Source organism: Bos javanicus, chromosome X (assembly GCF_032452875.1).
Source record: "Bos javanicus breed banteng chromosome X, ARS-OSU_banteng_1.0, whole genome shotgun sequence".
Classification (NCBI taxonomy): Eukaryota; Metazoa; Chordata; class Mammalia; order Artiodactyla; family Bovidae; genus Bos; species Bos javanicus.
In genome coordinates this window covers 17367892-17382282 of record NC_083897.1, presented here as the reverse complement: position 1 = coordinate 17382282, position 14391 = coordinate 17367892, and the positions used below count along the sequence as shown (strand labels likewise).

The 14391-nt window shown below is 49.1% G+C and overlaps 1 protein-coding gene and 1 non-coding gene across 2 annotated transcripts in view; one reads left to right on the top strand and one right to left on the bottom strand.

Annotated features, from left to right (window-relative positions):
- Positions 1 to 1350: 1350 nt before the first annotated feature.
- TRNAG-UCC (transfer RNA glycine (anticodon UCC)) lies at positions 1351 to 1423 on the bottom strand. Its single transcript has one exon. It is a non-coding gene; the product is annotated as a tRNA-Gly (tRNA).
- A 4976-nt stretch (positions 1424 to 6399) lies between these two features.
- GPC4 (glypican 4) overlaps positions 6400 to 14391 on the top strand; it is a 110211-nt gene continuing 102219 nt past the window's right edge. The window contains exon 1 of the mRNA XM_061408355.1: positions 6400 to 7088. Coding sequence (XP_061264339.1) covers positions 6929 to 7088 — 160 coding nt within the window. The 5' untranslated portion in view covers positions 6400 to 6928. The remainder of the gene's footprint in view (positions 7089 to 14391) is intronic.

Here is a 14391-nt window from a genome sequence, read left to right as displayed (position 1 = left end):
CAGTGTTCTTGCCTGGAGAATCCCAGGGACGGGGAGCCTGGTGGGCTGCCGTCTGTGGGGTCACACAGAGTTGGACACAACTGAAGCGACTTAGCAGCAGTAGCAGCAGCAAGGCGAACTTCAGGCACTAGAGAAAGAATACCGAAGGGAGGTAAGGAATAAGGAGACAGGAACAGAGCACACCCATCAGCTTCTTCAAAGTCACTGATCCTTCTATTGCTGGCACTTCTGTAAATTTGCAGAGGGACCAAGAGGAAGAGTGGCATCCATGGAACAAACAGCAAATTGGGATGAGTGTCCTAAGGGCTGTGCGTTGTCTTGTGTATTTTTTGCTAGTGTCTTTCTCCACGTGGATATGGATCCTACCTCCCCAAGCAGGGTGCTAGCTTCACAAAAGTCTCTGGTCTTTGGAGTTTCTAGGGCCTTTGCAGAACCAACTTTTGCACACAGGAAGTAGTCAGAATACAGACCTCGGTTGGCTGCTTTCTTTTTTTCTTCAAGTTTTCATTCTTTTTTAAAAATTAATTAATTTATTTATGACTGTGCTGGGTCTTTGCTGCTGAAGGGGCTCTTCTCTAGTTGCAGCACATGGACTCAGCTGCTCCACGGTACGTGGGGTCTTCTCAGATCAGGGATTGAACCTGTGTCTCCTGCATTGCAGGCAGATTCTTTACCACTGAGCCACCCAGGAAGTCCACTTGGTTGCTTGAAAAGGGGCAAGGGAGGAAAGTTTCCTGGTGAGATCTAGGCTGAGGATAGGCTTAATTTGTCTAGTAAACTTTTAAGAGTTCTGAAGTAATCATTAACATTTAAGCAACAGGAGATTTCTGGAAATTCCCTAGTGGGAATCCCTAGTGGTCCAGCGGTTAGGGTCTGACACTTTCACTGCCGTGGCCCAGATTCAATCCCTGGTCAGGGAACTGAGATACTGCAAGCTGCACTGTGTGCCCAAAAACAAAAAATAAGATTTCAGATACAATTCTAGGTCTCTTTTCCCCCTGGAAAACTGCCCATCGGGCAAGAGGCATTCAAATGAAAAGCCTAAAGACCTTTTGGAGGCTGCTGGGGGTGGGGTCAAAGAATCCTGAGAGAAATCAGGACCTCTGCTAAGGCGCAAGTGTGGTAGTCATTTTGTATAGACAGGGCTCTGGAAGCCTAGAAGCAGGAGCCATCAGCTCTTTTGTGTGGGGGGATGCAGATCCATGAAGGTTTTCCAAGAAGAGGTGCTATCTCAGCTGAGTTCTGTTTTTATTTTTTAATATTTATTTGGTTGCACCGGGTCTTAGTTGCTGCATGCGGGATCTTTAGTTGTGGCATGCGAACTCTTAAGTTTTGGCATGTGGGATCTAGTTCCCTGACCAGGAATTGAACCTGGACTCCCTGCATTGGAAGTGAGGAGTCTTAGCCACTGGACCATCAGGGAAGTCTCCTCAGCTGAATTTTTTTTCTTAGCTGAATTTTGATGGAAAAGTATGAACGACTTTCCAAGGAATGGAGGGGAATGAAAAGTATTCCCAGCAGGGGCAGGGTGAGGATGCAGGCATGATGGAGAATGGTGATGCATTCTTGTGGGGCCAAGCACTAGATACAGGGTAGGGAAGGGCCAGTGAGAAAGCTGGTAATGGAGACTCTGGCCCAATCGCAAAAATCCAGAGCTGTTGAGTGACTTGGCAATTGATCTGGAAAGCAATACGGTACCGATGGGGGGAGAGGTGCAAGGTTAAGCAGGGGAGGGACATTGTTCAAGTGATGTGAAAGGCTCACTGTGATGGCTGTGGGATGGCCGGGTATGGTAGGGGAGAAACTGGAGGGCTGCAAGACAATCAAGTATTAAGGAAGGAAGCCACATCCTACTCCTTATCTGCATATTTGGCAACCAAAGCAGCTCCTCAGCGGGCCATCTCTTGGCCATCTCATCCCAAAGCTGAGAGAGTGAACGGGGTTTGTGTAGTTTCTGGCTTGGAAGCCAGCAGCAGTGAGCATATACTTTGTTCTCTCTGCCTGCCAGCGAGCGACCCCAGTGCCACCTCAGGAGAAATGCCTCACCTGGAAAAACCAACTCTACCAAATACAAGCCAAAACATTTTGGCTTGTATATCTCTCCTCCCTCTCAGGCTGGGTAGCATCTGGCATGTAGTAGGTGCTCAATGAGCATTTATTAATCTGAAATAGGGACATTCATATGGGATTCGGGCTTCCCAGGTGACGCTAGTGGGAAAAAACCCATCTGCCAACACAGGAGACATAAGAGATAAGGATTCAATCCCTGGGTCAAGAAGATCCCCTGGGGTAGGGAATGGCAACCCACTCCAGTACTCTTGCCTGGAGAATCCCAAGGACAGAGGAGCCTGGTGGGCTACTGTCCATAGGGTTGCAAAGAGTCAGACATGACTGAAGCGACTTAGCATGCACGCACGCATATGACTATAAAAGCTGGCTTAAAACTCAACATTAAAAAAACTAAGATCATGGCATCCAGTCCCATCACTTCATGGCAAATAGATGGGGAAACAGTGGAAACAGTGGCAAACTTTATTTTCTGGGGCTCCAAAATCACTGCGGATGGTGACTGCAGCCATGAAATTAAAAGATGCTTGCTCCTTGGAAGAAAAGCTATGAACAACCTGGAGAGCATGTTAAAAAGCAGAGACATTACTTTGCCGACAAAGGTCCGTCTAGTCAAAGCTATGGTTTTTCCAGTAGTCATGTATGGATGTGAGAGTTGGACTATAAAGAAAGCTGAGCACTGAAGAATTGATGTTTTTGAACTGTGGTGTTAGAGAAGACTCTTGAGTCCCTTGGACAGCGAGGAGATCAAACCAGTCAATCCCAAAGAAAATCAGTCCTGAATATTCATTGGAAGGACTGATGCTGAAGCTCTAATACTTGTGGCCACCTGATACAAAGAACTGACTCATTGGGAAAGATCCTGATGCTGGGAAAGATTGAAGGCAGGAGAAGGGGACGACAGAGGATGAGATGGTTGGATGACATCACTGACTCGATGGACATGAGTTTGCGCCAGGAGTTGATGATGATCCGGGAGTTGATGATGGACAGGGAAGCCTGCCATGTTCATGGGGTCGCAAAGAGTCAGACACGACTGAGTGACTGAACTAAACACATATGGGATTCAGTCAAAGGCCTTACATTTTTTTCAGTCTTGGTTCAGCTACTTAAGAGCTCTGCGGCTGTGGATAAGCCACATAACTTCAGTGAGACTTAGTTTGCTGATCTATTTTCAAAATCACTAAAATTTTCTATGAGAGTGTGCCTAGAAGCACTTTGCAAACTCTGAAGTACTCTATGACCCAAAGTTGGAGAAGGCAATGGCAATCCACTCCAGTACTCTTGCCTGGAAAATCCCATGGACGGAGGAGCCTGGTAGGCGGCAGTCCATGGGGTCGCTAGGAGTTGGACACGACTGAGTGAGTTCACTTTCACTTTTCACTTTCATGCACTGAAGAAGGAAATGGCAACCCACTCCAGTGTTCTTGCCTGGAGAATCCCAGGGACGGCGGAGCCTGCTGGGCTGCCACCTATGGGGTCACACAGAGTCGGACACGACTGAAGCGAAAGTGGTGTATCCATAAAATGGGGTACTATCCATCCACAAAAAGGAAATGCTGACACATGCCACTACATGGGTGGATCTTAAAAAAAAAAAAAACATAATGCTAGACACAAATGGCCACATATGACATGATTCCTTTTATGCAAAATGTCCAGAATTGGCAAATCTATAGAGACAGAAAGAAGATGAGTGGTTGCTAGGGGTTAGGGGGGAGAAGTGAATGGACTTTAATTGCTTAATGTGTTTTCTTTTAAGATGCTGAAAATATTCTGGAACTAGTTAGTGGTGATGGCTGCACACCATGGTGAATGAATTAAATGCCACCAAATTGTACACCTTTTTTTTTTGGCCACACTAGGTGACTTGCAGGATCATATTTGCCTGACCTGGGATGGAACCCCGCCCCATGAGTAAAAGCAAAAGTCCTAATCACTGGACCACCAGGCAATTCCTGGTTAGTGTATTTTATCTCAATTTAAAAACCAAACCCAAAAGGCAATATGAAAGTTGATCATCCTGAGAAGTTGTTGATTCCTGCACCCTACCTGCAGCCCCCAGTCCATTTTTTGGCATTCAGAGAACTTACAGAGTAGGTGCATCTCCACTAAGGAGTGCAGAAAAACTGGAATGAGAGTGAGGGGGATGGGGAGGAGGAGAGCTACAGGCCATCAGAAAAGGGAAGCTAGATGGTATTTGTTTCGCAGATTGCCAGTTGTTCACCCTGTTTGTATTTAAATGAAAGGAGGCTTTGAAGTGGGAGCTGCCTCTGAGCAGGGTTTGGGGTTCCTGACTTGTGTGGTAAAGTTCAGACTTGTCCAGATTCGTTTCTAGCCAGAGGTTACTGTTTCTGGTGGAAAAGGCTCAGGTTTTGGTTAATAATATATGAACAGGAAGAGCTGGAGTAAAATGGGGGACAAGGAATGAGTTCACCCTGTACTTGATGTGAAAGGAAGTTTTCTCTGATTTGGGCTGCATAGTTTGGGAGTATCTTTTTCTCATTTAAGGAGGTTGGGTTTCATTTTATTATTAACGTTGGTCCCATCTCAGATCGTATTCTCTTTGGGAAAGAACATCTTTAAGCAAATGCATCAGTGAATGAAAGTTAAAATTGCTGGGCTAAGTTCTAGCAATGCCTTGAGGACCTGATGATTATCAGTTTAAGGAAAACCTGGACCATTTGAAAGTCCCTCGAAAATGGCAGGAAATTCATTTGTACTGGAGTTTGCAAGTTTAGAAAGAGTCCTCTCACAGTTGCAGAGTTAACCATTCTGCCAACCCACAGAAACTGAAGTCCCACTTACAGATGGGTCACAATCCGTCTGTTTATGCTGATGATCTCCAAGAGTTAATAAAATGTAGAAGAGTCTATAGTGAGCTTTCAAAACAACAGCTAGCTACTTTCTACAGCTCCTCACAGCCAACCACATCAACCAGGTTTACAAACAACAGTGTGTGTGGGGGGGGGGAGTCTCAACAAACCCTATGAGGGTGATAATTGTAATGATGGTTCATATCTTCACCCTATGTAATTTTATGGGAATTGAGAGTCTAGCCAAATAATAAGTTCCAGCCCCTTTTATCTGCCCAGTTCCCAGCACACTCCCGAGGTGTCTGAGGCACTTCTCACCCTAACCTCTTACAGCAGATTGTAACAATAACAAGGGTAATGACAAGTTCCCAATCTGCACAATTCCCTTCATTAAGGAGCCCTGGGAGCTTCAAAAACATTCATTAATGGAATCTGACGAAGCTTAGAAGGTGGGAAGACTCACCCATTTCCAGTTTTCAGGTGGCTACGTGGAGACGGGGTCCTAGAGAGGTCTGAGTTTCTGTCAAGAGGCTTAGGGGGTCCTTGGCTACCTTTATTCCATGTGACCTGGGAGTTATCTCTGGATCTGGGGGCACCCCCCAGCCGCATGCCAAGTGACTGTCCTTCTCTGGGCCTCAGTTTCCCTTTGTGCAGAAGGAGATTTGGGGCCAGAAAGTGAGTTTGGGCCAGAAGATTTCCAAGGTCAACCCTGAATCTGCCAGCGCGCCCCTCCCCCGCCCCGCCCACGCGGCAATTGGGGCTGGGGGGGGGGGTCCAGAACCTCCCGGTTTAGGGTTTGATTAGACTTGTAGCAGAACCAGCTTGGGGGTGTGGGGGTGTGGGTGGGCTGAGAATGCCTGCCACGTTTCCAAACAGGTGAGCACCGTTTGATGGAAAGCAGGTCTGAGGAGGCCAGGTGAGGCTCTAGGGCCAGCTCGTAGTCTGCCTGCAGCAAACAATGAGATTAATGCCAGCATTTTCCATTCCCAGCCCAGGAGCTGGGCGGTGAGGAGCGTCCTCTTGGCTGCGGGGCGGCAGCGGCAGGGGTGGGGTGGGGGGGATGGATTGCCGGGGTAGGTATCGAGACCAGAGGGCTCGGTCCGGCTTTGGCCCGCGGGCAGCGGGTCAGGGGGCGGCGCGCAGAAGGCCTAGGACTCGGACGTGGGTTTCAAGTCCCAGCCTCCCGGCCCGGTCCCCAGGGACTTGGGCCTTTCAACCCGGAGAAGTTAGCCGGTCCTCTCCGGGTGGGGGGCGGCGGGCAGGCTCCCCGCCTCCCGGGAGGAGGGGAGGAGGGAGGAGTCCTGTGGGGCGTGTCGCGCGAGGGAGCGCCGCGCGCCCGGTGCGGCCCCCTAGGAAGTGGATTTGGTTGCTCCGGATCCAACCCCGCTTCCAGGTTTTCTCCCGTCCCGGCCCTGCGTGCTCCCGCCCGTCTCCGGCACCCCCCCCCCCCCCGCCGCCCGCCCCCCGCCCCCTCCCCCTGAGTGCCGCCCGCTGGGCCAAGTTTGTCGAGCGTCGCCGCGCACGCCGGCCAGTCAATCAGCGGTAAAGCTGAAGAGGGCACAGCCGCGCGGCCGAGGGCAGAGCGAGCCGAGCCGAGTCGAGCCAGCGGAGCGGACCAGCGCCGGGCAGCCCGAGCCGCGCGCCGCGAGCGCCCGCCGCCGCCCACGCCCTCCTCGGCCCCCGCGGCGCCTGCCACCTTCCCCTCCTTCCCCGCGCCCCTGTCCCGCCGCCGACCAGCTCGCCCGGGTCGCTGCCCCCGCGGAGCCCGGAGGTCACCGGCCCGCGCCTCCGCTCCCTCTGGGCCGCGCAGCGCCTCCACGCATTCCTCCTCCTCCTGCTCCCCGGGCCGGGCTCCTGGCACCGGGGACCGTTGCCTGACGCGCGAGGCCCAGCTCCACTTTTCGCCCCGCGTCTCCTCCTCCTGTTCTCCTTCTCCAACTCCTTCGCCCTCTGGCTCCGCTCTCGAGCCCCTGTCTCCGAGCCCGCCCGCCCGCCACTTTCCGTCCGGTCCTAAAGGTGGGAGCGCGTCCGCCCCGGCCCGCACCATGGCACGGTTCGGCTTGCCCGCGCTGTTCTGCACCCTGGCCGCGCTCAGCGCCGCACTGCTGGCTGCCGAGCCCAAGTCGAAAAGTTGCTCGGAAGTGCGACGTCTCTACGTGTCCAAAGGCTTCGACAAGAACGATGCCCCCATGCACGAGATCAACGGTAGGTGGGAACCCCCGGGAGGCGAGCTCCAAGACGGGCACCCCGGAGAAGGGGCCGCGGCAGCTCCCTTGCCCCGCCGGTCTCCGCGCTGCCGGACGCAGGTAGCCGAGACGGAGAAATGGACGGGCGCGCTGGAGCGAGCCCCGGCGCAGAGCGTGCCCCGCGGCGCGGCGGCCCCCGGTGCGCCGCGGGCGGAGGGGCATCCCAGAGTTGCCCGGTGTCACTTTCGCGCTCTGCTTTCATCCCCCAACCCCCTCCCACGGTCTCCCGGGTCCCAGGAAGCCCCAGAGGACTCTGGCCCGCAAAGTGCGTGTCACCGGCTCCCTCGCCTTTTCCGGGTTGAACTCCTTACTGGGCTCCCCGCTTTGTTGTCGGGGTGACTAGAGGTCGGGTGGGGGTGGGGGCCGCCAGTGAGGGGGTTTCTAGAACTTGCCAGATTCCCGGGGGCGCGAAACGTGGAATTTGAGTTGATGTTTCATTGATTTTCTTTAAAATCTCCCCGCCTCTCTCCACTCTCCGCCTCTCCCACCCCTGACATGGATTAGGACTTTTAGTAGCTCCAGCGGCTTTAGAAGTGGCCTTTAAAAAGAAAAACGACTCTCCAGCCCTCCAAACCCTGACTTTTGGGAACTCTCCTGCTTTCCGGAAGGTGTTGGACAAGAAGGGTATCCCCCCCCCCTTTCTTTTTTTCTCACCTCATTTTAAGGGTTAATTGCACTTTCAATTACAAACCTTTGAAAGGACTGATTACAGGAAACCTGAATCTCAGTTTGGATATGGTTATGCAAATAGAGACGGTTTAGCCGGTGAAAAAGTTACCCGGATTTCGGCGCTGGGGATGCGTGGGGTGTTTGTGAAAGCCCGTCTCCGAGCGCCGGGGAGGCAGCTTTGCGTCGGGTGCCCTTCGGCCCTCCTCGCCAGGCGAGCGGCGGTGGCCGGGCCGGTCCCCTCTGGGTGGCACTCAAGCATTCGCAGAGAGGCCAACTGTTCCGCGCAGCCCCGCGGGCCGCGCCGGGGCAGGTAGCCTGTTCGCCCTGAGGATTCAGAAAGAATCACGAATCTAGCTGGCCTATGGCCAACTTAACCTAACGGAGAAGTGAGCGATTCGAGCCCCGGGGGCCAAGCTCCATTCCGAACCTTTCATGGAAGTGAGCAGAGCGCGCCTTTGCCTCGCGGTGTTGGTCACACGGGTGGGGCGTGCAGGGGGGCGGCAGCCCCAGAGGAAATACTGTAATTTCAACCAGGCGCTTCCAAAGGCTTAGGAAGACTCGGGGGTCATTTTTTGGAAAGGGCTATTAATACCCTTGGAGATTAAGTGCAGTCATCAATTACACATAAATTACAAAGGTAATTGAGGGAAGTTGCTGGGCACTTTTTAAGAGTGTGACCGGCATCTATCTAGAAATAGAACCCAAGAAATCGGTGGAGCAGCCTAGGAGCCCACGGCACCTGGGCAGTTATCAAGTAACTCGCACATTACTGATTAGAGACTGTTTGCCCTTGAGCTGCTTGTCTTCTGGGGAAGTCAAGTCGGTCTTCTCAGCGGCACGAGTTTATTGGCTGGAGTGTCCTAAAAAAGCCCTCTTTCTTTCCCCTCTCCCTTCCGCCCCTCCTGAAAAAGTAAAGTTAAGCCAGCAGCCACTGAAGCTGGGAGGCTCCACAGGTCAGACCTAGGGTCTTTGTGCCCTGCGCGGTTTGGGCCCCGGGGCCCAGCGGAGATGATTGGCGTGAAGGTTACAGTTGTCATTCCCACGTTTTGAAGGGATAGATGCAGCGATGCACTTAATGGGAATGTGACAAGTTTTCATCTTCTGCCCATGCAAAACAGTATGTGCCTTTGAGGTGCACTGGAGGCGTTGGGGGAGTGGGTGCTGAAATTGCCCCCCCACCTTCTCCAGCTTTGCTCTGTGCAGCCTTGCCAGGGAGGGACATCTTTCCCAGCCAGCATCTCAGGAAAAAGGACGTTTTCAGGGTGCTCAAGGACAGTGCTAGGTGTTCCCTTCGATTGTCATGGTCCCCAGAAAACACCTGAGGAATATTTTTGCATAAATGTTCTCTGGACATATCCCCCCCTAAAGATAGGAGCGTTATTAGTGACTAGCAGCAGGAAATGGAAGCTAATGTGCTCACACCCAAAACATTTTATTCTTTTTGTCTTGTCCTTCATCTCCCTCCCAGGGCTGCTGCTTTTATTTCCCCTTTTGAATGACCTACTGGACTGCATTCTCCCGAGGAACAAAGGAAGTGCCTTTTTAGCTGGAATCCTTGGAAGACCACCAAGGACTTTAGCTCATGCAGTGCAATTTCGCACCACTTTCAACAATAACAAAAATGCATGACTGAATGGCTCAAAAATGTGGAGTGTTAGAGGCATTCATTTGAGTCTAGGACACTGTCACAACACAGACAGACCCAAGTAAATACCTTTAGATGGTCAGTATAGAAACAGGGGTAATCTTTACTATCACCCTGGCCTCTCCAGATGCCTACATTGTCCTTGTGTCCCCTATGCTCCACTCAGATAATTTTGGTCATTTGGGAGAGCATAGTCAATGGGGTGATTTGAATGAATTAATTGCCAGGCACTTTCCTTGGTTGAGGCGGGAGGTGTGTGTATTTTCTTAAGCGCAAAAAGTCCGCGATTGTTTTCCGATTGTTTTCCAGGCAAAGGGTCACGGCGTCTGAGTGCCTAGCCCCAGGCTTAGCCCAAGTTGAAGGTTTGATTCCCAACGGCCTTGCACTTGCCTTCTAGAGGTTTGAACAGGCTTTGAGACTACTCCACGTTCTTAAGGACTCTCAGTCTTTTAAGATCATAATTAAGATAATTTGATGTGCTCTCAAGGGTGTCAGGGAATACATCAGGCTGACAGGGCCTCCAACCTAGGTCTTTCTTGCACTGCCTATCCACTTGACCCCTGTACTTACCAAATAATGGGCAGCTCAGATGCCATGATCAAAAGGCATCTTTAACACAAAATATAGATTTTTACTCAGCTTTCAATGGGCATACCTTCTGGAACACGTAGTATGTGCAATTTTCCTGGAGGCACTCAGCATCGTGGAGGCAGCAAAGAGGACAGGAGGGCTCTGCCACTAGGAACTTACCAGGTAATAGGGAGATAAGCTGTGTATACACATGATGGGAATACAACATGGTGTGTGGTAAGTACCATATGAGTGGTGCAGGTGAGGAGAAAGGAGGGCCTGGGGAGTTCAGGGGAGAAGGGATTTGGGACTAGGGTATTAACTCACTAATGGTAGTTCAATAGTTAAAAAAGAAAATAATATTTATGGTGAAAAATTGTAAAATCTTAGCATTCTCATTGTGCCTCCCTCCAGAAGGACAGGATAAAGGACATGCAACAGTTGGCATTTTATTACTCATCTAATCTTTGCTTCAAATTATCTTGAGGAGTGAGCCAGTTTGGTTAGAAACCTTAAGCTTGCCAAGGTGAGATGGAAGGCTACCAAGGAGAACTTGGCATCATAGTTGTGATTTGGGAGTTTGTTTTCCTGTTCCCATTTACGTTTATGACCAGTGCACCTGTGAGTGTGCTTGCACACTCATGTGTATATCTCCAAGGGAATCGCATAAGCTATGCTAGGATTACGTGGGAGAATGTGTGTGGGAGAAGTAGGAATACTTTCTGCTATTGCATTGATTATTACATGTAAGACACACAGCATGTCTTCAAGGTTGTATTCCCTCTTACATACTTTAACTCTGTGGGTTAGATTTTGCTGAGAACTTGTGATTTTTCTCACCTGTCAGTATAGAAATTGTCCCAAGTTTCCTGGACATGCTCAGAAAAGAATTTAGGAAAAGTTCTAGCTTACGCAGCCCAGTCTCTAGTTAGAACATACAAATATAAAATGTTTGATTCAGCATAATTACTATTTTCCTTTTTGATTTGACTCACATTGGGTTGCATGCAATTTCAGGATTAGCTGGAGACTAGACTGAGGAATGAAAAAGGAAGTTTTCTTTTGTTGTCTCAACAAGGGAAACAGCATCAGTGTTCATCTAAGTCAGTTGGCTCCTGAATAACATCATCTGTTTTAGCACTGAATTGGTTGGCAGTATATGTTTTCCAAAAATGCATTTTGGTCTCAGTGAAAGATGGGTGGCTATTAAGTGCTTTCTCTGGGCCTGGTCCTAAACATGATCATCCCAACTCCCATAGAGGGCTGGTTTTGGAAACATAGGCTATGAGAGAACCTATACTTGTGCACTCAGTGGTGTTTAACTCTCTGTGACCCCATGGGCTGTAGCCCACTAGGCTCCTCTGTCCATGAGATTATCCCAGCAAGAATACTGAAGTGGGTTTCCATGCCCCCCTCCAGGATATCTTCCTGATCCAGGGATCAAACCTGTGTCTCCTGCATTGGCAGGCAGATTCTTTACCCCTGAACCACCTGGGAAGCCCATGAAAGAACCAGTAACTAACTAAAGACCATCATCACAGCACTATGCTGATGCTGTACCCTAATGGAGACAATCTAATGTTAACTGTAAATTGTATTTCCTGGGCCATGGGGAGCCAAAGATAGCTTCTGAGGAGGGGAATGTTATTAGTCATACTGTTTCTGGAAGATAACTAGTGGCGCACTGGGAGTTCAGGGTTGGTGAGGCAAGGGGGATAAAGGTAGGGAGGCTGTTTTAAATAGTTCTTAACTGGTCTACCTGCCTCTTGTCTGTCCCCCTTCCCCATTCCATCCTGAGTATCACCAGCTTCCTTTCCCTTCAGCAGTGCTGTGAGTGGAGTCATTCCTCCGCTTTGAGCTTCCCTGGCTTCAAGCATCTCAAATGATAGTTTCATTGAGTCACTCCTGAACCCCCCCAGGGTTATGTGCCTCCTTCTGAAACCCAGGCTTGAATCAGATCCATGGTCTTTGCACCCAGCTGTCTTGTATCATAGTTCATCGTGTGCGCAGGCACACGTGTGTCGTCTTGCCTCAGCTGTAAGTAAACCGAGGGCACGAGCTCCTGGTGTGTTGCGTGCCCAGTGGTCCCAGGTACAGGAGCGCAGTGCAGTATTTGTTAAACGTGTGTGTATGGTGGGAGGGGGAAGGAGTCACACAGACAATTAGATCACGTTGTCTGGCAGGACACCAGTGCTATCTCGGATTATGCTGCCTTGATAATAGATCGTCATCCCATGGTCTCTTGCTCTTCTGGGAAACTTTTAGGTCTAAACATTCTGAAAAGCAGTAAATTTAGAGTAAACCTCCTAGAAATGTTATTATAACTTGGAGACTGTTTTTATTCTTTGATGGGACTACTCGTCTTTACCACTTCATTAATAACTGAGTGTCATACGAATTTTTCAGAAGGATTTGGAATTCTGATTTTCTTCCTGGTTTCTTGAAGAAACAAACCATTGAGACTTTTGTGATTAGGCAATTTAAAGCAAATGGAGAAGAGTAACACCTTAGATTTCAGCATATAGAGCTGTTTGATGTACATCAAGGACCTTTTAAAAAAATCTTGTTTGTTGTCTTTACCAAGGTGAACAACACAGGCTTCAGGATATCGCTAGTTTATATAAGCAGGGACTTCCCTGGCGGGCCAGTGGTTAGGACTCCATGCTTTCATTGCCAAGGGCCTGGGTTCAATCCCTGGTCAGGGCACTAACATCCCACAAGCAATGCAGTGTGACCCCCCCCAAAAAAATGTTTTTTTATATAAGCAGACACACTAAAATGTGAACAGGTAAAAACTAGCATTTTCAATTCCACTTGGTTAAACATCTGTTTCTTACTATAGAGAACATGAAAGTGCAGAAAATTCATGAAGCGATTCCATCCTGGAGGTAATTTGAAATATTATATTTAATTTCTGATGCATTTAATTCAGCAATCTGGTGGGAGAGAAAAATCAAAGAGATCCATCAGCCAGGTATTCAACTTTTGAAAAAGAAACTCTAACAAATGTTAGAAATTAGGGAAAAAATTGAATGGAAGAGTTAAAAAAAAAAGTCAATAACCTCCAGGAAGCCTGGAAACTATGTAAAAACATCTTATTGGAAGCCCAGATAAATGTGTGCCAAACATCAAAAAGACCAGCTGCTTGGGGGAAGAAAAAAAGAACCCGGCATGACTAACTGGCAGAGTAAAAGAGGCTGCTTCAGGGAAAAAGGCATCTTTCACAAAATGGGAAGAGTTTAGGAAGTCCGTGAGGTATAGCAGGGCAGGTACAAACTAGAAATTAAGTGAGCCGAAAGAGAATCGGAGGTGAGCCTTGCCAGGGACTTGAAAGAGGGCCCAGGTGATGGTAATGGTGAAAAGGGTGGGCTTGGTGAGTCCAGCCTCTCCGAGGAAAAGCAATATGGCTTCTTTAAGGGGCAGCCATGCCTGATTAACCTCCCAGAGTTCTTTGAGAGAAAAGAACCAAGTGCATACAGGGAAACAGACCTCATTTAGACTGTCAAGAATTAGGCAATGGGATTCCAAGGCAGAGTATATTCAGGAAATTCATTTACTTTGGGATAGGTGAGAATGTTTGTTTATTGCAGAAAGGAAAAGGGAAGGGAGGGGGAGAGGGAAGAAACCCCACTGTCCTAGGTGGAGTAGTTGACATGGAAAGACCATGGTTTCTTAGAAAGAGCAGGTCTAGCCCAGCTCTGTGACAAAGTAGTTATTTGATCCCTTTGGTCAGGTTCTTTCACCTCCATTTGAAAAATGGGTGTGGGGTTGTTAGAAGACTGGATTACATCAGGGATTCTCAACCCTGGCCATGCTTTAGAACCACCTGGAGAGCTTTTAAAATCTACTAGTGCCTGGGGTACTACCCCCCAGGCCAATTAAATCATACTTTTTGGCAGTAGGGCTAGGTAAGTTTTCAATTTTTCTTTTCTTTTCTTCTTTTGGCCATGCTGCCCGGCACGTGGGATCTTAGTTCCCCTACCAGGGGTTGAACCCTCACCCCCTGCGTTTGAAGTCCCTTGTAATTTTTTCAAAGCTCCTCAGTGGTTCTGATGAGCAGCCATGGTTGAGAAACAGTGCCCTAGATGATCTGAGGTCCCTTTCACCTCAGATTCTGTGATATTGAATAAATAAATTTCATCACAAACTTATCTCAGAAGAATGCTTTGATTGAGATCCAGTGCATGCTTGTTTTGATTTTGGTTAACTTGGTTTTAAGAGAAGGATCTGTTAAACTTGGGAAAAATATTTTGTAGTCAAGATGCAAGTACATGCCATCACCAGTGATGCTTTGCTGATGGTTGAGAAATAAAGACTAGGACACTGAAAGTACTTTGGAGAGATTTAGACAGGAATCCAGCCTTGCTGTTGTTTATTG